The sequence below is a fragment of the Triticum dicoccoides genome, chromosome 4A (assembly GCF_002162155.2).
Source record: "Triticum dicoccoides isolate Atlit2015 ecotype Zavitan chromosome 4A, WEW_v2.0, whole genome shotgun sequence".
Lineage (NCBI taxonomy): Eukaryota > Viridiplantae > Streptophyta > Magnoliopsida > Poales > Poaceae > Triticum > Triticum dicoccoides.
The window spans coordinates 677,899,662-677,906,353 of NC_041386.1; the positions used below are offsets into that span (position 1 = coordinate 677,899,662).

The window sequence follows — 6,692 nt, forward strand, 5'->3', positions numbered from 1 at the left end:
GAGTGGTCGGAGTTGGTGTCTGAAGACCCGGAGACTGCAGAAGGTTATCATACCTTCAACACGGCTGTGAGAGACACCAGAGGGGCTCATGTTGACTACGCACCGATGCATGACGAAATGGTAGTCTGTTTGACCTATTCTAACATACTTGCATCATGTTGTCTTTCTTTCAAATACATAAGTTTGGTGTGCTCATGAATTGCAGGGCAGAGAGTTGCTTCTGTGCGTCAACGATGCCAATGTTGCACTGAGTCATCCACCTGGTGGTGCATTATCTGAGAGGACTCTTAGGAGCACGATGGAGGTTAGTCGCAATATATTATAAAAGTTTTTTTTGCGGATTAGTTATTTGCATCTCATATCATAGCATATTTTGTGTTGTCGCAGAAGTTCAAGAAGCGGTTCCATAAGATGGCAGCTATGCTTTCTTGCCATGGTGCTCAGTCCAGTGACGTGTATGCACCAGGTAGCCGCGCCGCCAGAGCTAATAAACGGTGTTATGTCCAGAACGAAGAGGACATAGAGGAGGAGGTCAATGAAGAGGAGCCAGCACATCAAGAGGAGCCAACACATCATGATGAGCATGAGTATGATGCAACACATCAAGAGGATCATGAGTATGATGTTGATGCTCCACAACCATCACAGGTTACACAACCGACACAAGGCAATGCCCGCTCTAAAAAAGGCAAAGCAATAGCTAAGACACCGGGCCAGAAAGGTAGAAAGAAGATATGGAACACTCAATTCCATAGTCCGGAGTATCCTCATCAATTTATGCCTGCGGGAATGCAAAGATATAAGTAGAACATTGATGCAGAGGCGGAGGAGGCTAGCGAAGAGGAGGAGCATGAGGCTAGCGAAGAGGAGGAGCATACACTTGCAGATATCGTGAAGAGAGGAAGGAAGAAGTGAGCTTGTTGTAGTTTGTTTCAATGAGCTTGTTCTAGTTTGTTTCGACGAACCTGGTGTAGTCTCTTTCCATGAACTTGTTGTCGTTTCTTTCCATGAACTTGTTGCCGTTCGAATTAAGTTGTACCGGATTCGTGAAGTTGCTATGAATGTTTGACATGAATGATGTGATTTATGTTAATTGTTGTTTCCTGTGATTTAGTCATTTATATGAATGTTTATATGAATGTTTGACATGAATGATGAAATCTGTACTTAGTCATCTATATGCACAGGGAGCCAGACGCCAGGGTCCTTGGCGTCTGGCTGTAAGTCAGGGGACCAGACGCCAGGGTCCTTGGCGTCTGGCTGTAAGTCAGGCGACCAAACGCCAGGGTCCTTGGCGTCTGGCAGTCTACTGACACCAGAAACCAGGGTAAAGCAGGGGAGCCAGACGCCAGGGTCCTTGGCGTCTGGTCCTGGTGCAGACAATACTTGCTTTTTCACTTGTAGTTTTGTCTTTTCACTTGTAGTTTCGAATAACATACATACATAAGCATTGCATAGTCTTTTCATAACACTATAGTTGACAAATGACAAACATAGTTCAAATTACAAACTTAGTTCATGACCACGATGGTCTACGATACAATGTCTCGAATGACATAGCAAATTACAAACATAGTTCAAATTACACAAATAGTCTCGAATGACATAAGTAGTTCATGACCACGATGGTTGAAACGACATGAACATCACATATAACTCGGTTTCCTGTAGCAATGCAAGTCAACAACCCTTTTCCATTTCCATTCTTCCAGCATTTCTTGAATCTTGTCATCATCAGTTATGTCAACCAATTTTCTTTCCCCGGGGCCATCTGACTTCCTCCTGCTGACGTAGTACACAAAATCCTCTTCCTTCAACCCTTGCTTCAACATGAATTTAGTCTTCAACCAATCGAAAGTGAGGTCCACTTGACTAACTTGCACAATACATGGAGACAAGCCATGCACATGAACAACAGGGCTAAGCATCCACTGAGTTTCGTTAGCCATCTACAGCACACAAATCTCTTAGTAGCTAACCTATGATACATTAAACCACGAGGAAAACAAACTAGGGTTTTCACAAAAGTATGATAAATTAAACCAACCAAAAAATGGGGGTGGAGTTGATTTACCTTCTAGTCTCGAAATCCTGAAGATCCAACGGTGAAACCGGACCGATTTGTGAGAGATCTGAGGGGGGGGTTAGGGTGCTGGACGAGGGAGTGACGTTGGCAGGGCTAGAGGTGAGAGTGGGTGGATATGAGTGAAATGAGAGGGGTAGAGGTGGAGATGAATGGATGAGAGGGGTAGAGGTGGGCCCAAAATCTTATCCACTCGAATCTTATCCATTAGACAAGAATGCTTTCTGGACACCAGACGCCAGGGACCTTGGCGTCTGGGTGTCCATCGGACACACCAGACGGCCTGTCTGGTCACCTGCGCGAGCAAAGCACGCCAGACGCCAGGGTTCCTGGCGTCTGGGTGTGGGAGGCAGACGCTAGTGACCTTGGCGTCTGGGTGTCCATCAGACACACCAGACGGCCTGTCTGGTCACCTGCGCGAGCAAAGCACGCCAGACGCCAGGGACCCTGGCGTCTGGATCTGGGAGGCAGACGCCAGGGACCTTGGCGTCTGGGTGTCCATCAGACACACCAGACGGCCTGTCTGGTCACCTGCGTGAGCAAAGCAAGCCAGACGCCAGGGACCCTGGCGTCTGGATCTGGGAGGCAGACGCCATGCACCCTGGCGTCTGGGTGTGGGCCTGGTGTTTTTGCACACAGCTTGTTAAAGTTTTTGCTTAGCAACAACTAGCAAACACTGTTAAATATGAACAAAGCATGCTACTCTCAACCAAAAATATGAACAAAGCATATCAACTAGTCTCGAATGACGAACATAGTTTGCACATAATCTCAAATAGTCTCGAATGACAGAAATAGTTCATGACCACACAAGGTCTCGAATAATAAGTTCATACATTAAACAAAGTCTCGACAGTTCATCATCGACGCCGGTGCCTTTCCATTTGTCTACTGAGTAGTCCGGGGCCACTTTCCCTTCTTGTCACGTGCCTCGTCCTCCTCTCGTGCATCGCGAGCCCTTGCAAGTTTGCTTGCCCTCTCTTCTTGACGAGCCGCCTTCTCTTTGTGTTCCCTCTCTTGCTCACGCTTCTTGCGCTCACGAGCCTCCTTCTCACGACGCTCCCGCTCCAATCCCCATGCATAGGACTCCTCGAATAGGCGCTGCCTCCGTAACCAATCTGCACGTTGGTCCTCTTGGATATCTTTTGGTACCTCGTGATCTATCCAAGTGAAGTACTTGCAAAGTGGAGGAGGGGACTACATATAAACCATGATTTTGTTAGACATATGAGTGACAACTTGTTGATGTTTTTTATATGTACACCTAACATACCGGTGGTATGTCATATGCGTTAGTTGGCCTTCGACGATCATGTGCATAGTTGGGACACACGAAAAACCTTCTACCTTCTGTCCATGACTTGTTGCGGTCAGTGGACACCTTCAGCTTGCAAACATCACCACACCAACATGGTGGTGTGGGCACATCCTTCTCCTTCTTCTTGTCCAAACTGGCCTCCAACCACGTCTTCGGCATGTCCTCTTGGTCCGCGCACGGTGGCCTCGTCCTGGAACCGGATGAAGCCATGCCTACAAAAAGAACAATTGTTAGCACAAGACATTAAGAGAGCAAATGCATAAATGCTAGGAATTGTATGAACAAATAATATACCATTATTATTAGATCAACCATCTGGATTAAACAAATAACCGAAGGCCGATCCATTATCAACCATTCCTCTACGACCACCTCTAGCACTTGTGCTTCCTCTTCGACCACGACCACCTCTAGCACTTGTGGCTGCTCGACCACCACCTCTAGCACTTGTGCTAGCTCGACCACCACCTCTAGCACTTGTGCTCCCTCTACGAACACTAGCACCTCTAGCACTTGTGCTCCCTCTACGACCACCACTACCACCTCTGACGCTCGTTCTTCCTCGACCACCACCACCGTCACCTCTTCCACCTCTTTCACCATCGGTGCCGCCTCCACGACTTGTTTTTCTTTTTTTGGTTTTCTTTTTTTTGCATGTCCGCTCATTGTGTCCCCCTTCACCGCACACCCCACAGTTGATAATGTCAGGAGCCTCCATGAAATGACCGCTACCAAATTGTTTCATGCCAGTGTATCCAGCCAGGTCATCCATATCACCCCTGAACCTCTTAGTTCTCCTTCTACCCTTCGTCTCCACCTTCAGAAGAGGGTCTGGCCTAATATGAGGGCCATGGTACTCAGGCCACTGTGATTGGTCCAAGAAAGGGTGAAATCTTGGCGCCCATGTCAACCTAGTAGCTTCCACATGGAACTCTTGCATCCTCACGGTTTTTCCATCATTAACATGTATGTTTCTCGCCTTCGCCGCCGTTATCAAATGCGAGCATGGCCAATGATACTTACTAGGCCTCTCGCACTGGCACCACCGAGTCTTCAGTTTCACCTCAAATGCAGCACCACCATATTGTCTACCATCTCGTGTTGTGCCACCTGGCTCATCAATTTGATAGATCATTTCAAGTCTATCGAATACGATAACTTGTTGTCGTGAAGACTTGCTTGCTTGTAACTGCAACCATTCATCAACCTTTTCCGGATAATCCTTTTTTTCACCTATCCATTTTGCAGTCTCTTCAGAATGCCTCTGAAAGTACTCATTAAGCTTGAAGAAGGTGTACTCCACTATTGCAGTCACCGGCAAAGCACAAGCACCCTTCAACACATTGTTGAAACATTCTACGAGATTGCTCGTCATGTCGCCATATCGCCAACCACCATCGTCATGAGCGCGTGCCCACTTGTGCTTCTCACTTAAATTCCTAGTTAAGAAGTCTTTTCCCCCTTCGTTCACCGCTGCAAAGAGTTTGTTGTACCGAGCATCGAAACCTTGGGTGGTGAAGGCCACACATACATGGGTAAGGTCTTTGCTGAGCTCCTTGCTCTTACATGCCCGGTAAAAGTTGGCCACGAAATGCCTCATGCACCATCTGTGGTGAAGCTTTGGAAATCCTGGAATAACAATGTCCATTGCCTTGAGTATGCCATGATGTCGGTCCGATATGATGCATACCTCCCTAGCCCCAATCACGTTGTGCCTAACATGACCCATGAACCACTCCCAGTTGTCTTGGTGCTCAGAAGGCACCAAAGCAAATGCACATGGCAACACGTTGTCGTTTGATGAGTGCGCCATTGCTACCATTAGTGTGCCCTTATATCTACCGGTCAAGAACGTGCCATCTATAGACAAGACCGGACGACAATGCTGAAACGCCTCCACACATTGTCCATAACTCCAGAAGGCACGGTGGAACACTCCCTCGTGATCCTCGACCACATGAAACATGCCCGGGTTCCTATGTGCAATGGCGGCCAACAACCTTGGGAGCTGGTTGTATGCTTCTTCATAACCACCGTACAACATCCTAATAGCATTTGCCTTTGCCTTCCATGCCTTCCCATACTTGACTTCATAACCAAATTGTTTTTTCACCGTCCGCATGAGAAACCTCACTTTCACAGTGGGATCAAAGGCTATGTCTTTCATCCATTTGTATCCATGATACTCAGATGTGAGTTGACGGTGTGTCTTTCTAAGTCGTTTCGATGGCGGTTTGCATCTATGAGTGGTATCACAACTTGTTAACACCCATTCTTCGGTTTCTTTAAGCTTTCTTGCACGAACCTTCCATGTGCATTCCTTTTGCTCACACACCACGGTGTAACGCAATTTCATGTCGGAGTGCTCAACATAAATTGGCCTATGGTTTCGAATGGCATAGTCAGCCAACCAAAACTTCAGCATAGGCAAGCTCAGAAACTTCAATCCTTTCTTCAAATAAGCATTCTCGTCCTCATTCTCCACCCTTGGTTCTCCTGGATCCGGGCATGGTGTTGGCTCAATCGCCGTCATTCTCATTCCACCGTCAACAACAGCTTTATGGGCAAGGCCGAGATCTTTAAATAAGTGAGTTCTTTTTTGTAAGCCCGTCAGCTCAAAGTGGATTTGGTTCTCCTCCTTTGTGAATCCATCCTCGTCCAACTGTTCAACTGGACCCTCGTCATCCGAGTCATACGCATATTGATGCCTAAAAGGCAAGTCACGATCCATGTCCTTTTGCGCTATGTACACATCCAAGTCACCAACATCATTGCCATGAAACCCTTCCTCTTGCTCTTCGTCGTCATCATAAGCATCTTCATCCTCTTGAATTACTCCGTCACTAGCAATCACCTCAACTTCATTTACTTGGCTAGTTGGTGGTTGGCTAGAAGCATTGGGGGCATACAACTCAACCTCATTTGCTTGGCTAGTTGGTGGTTGGCTAGAAGCATTGGGGGCATACAACTCAACCTCATTTGCTTTGATAGTTGGTACACGGGGACATGGTGGGGGATAAACATTGGGGGCATCAACCACAACCCTATGCTCAACAAGTGGCACCATTGTCCTCTCGCTCATGTCATCCATTGGGGAAGAGACATGCCGGTTCAAATCAAAGGTAAACCGAGGAGATTCAGTGGTGGCAAACAATTCAAGTGACTTGTCTTCCGATTGGGATACTTTTTCCTTGTATACATCCCAATGCAAATCCGAGGTGATAGGCATACTTTTCAAGCGAGATTTGGCTCCAACTCCAACATCATACCTTCCTATTAACTTAACATCAA

At 47.0% G+C, this 6,692-nt stretch overlaps 1 protein-coding gene across 1 annotated transcript; it reads left to right on the forward strand.

Annotated features, from left to right (window-relative positions):
• Positions 1-8: 8 nt before the first annotated feature.
• On the forward strand, positions 9-807 carry LOC119284059. The gene is made up of 3 exons (XM_037563352.1): positions 9-120; positions 206-304; positions 388-807. The coding sequence occupies exons 1-3, from the start codon at positions 106-108 to the stop codon at positions 805-807; spliced, it is 534 nt and encodes a 177-aa protein (XP_037419249.1). The 5' UTR covers positions 9-105.
• The last annotated feature ends 5,885 nt before the right edge of the window (positions 808-6,692 follow it).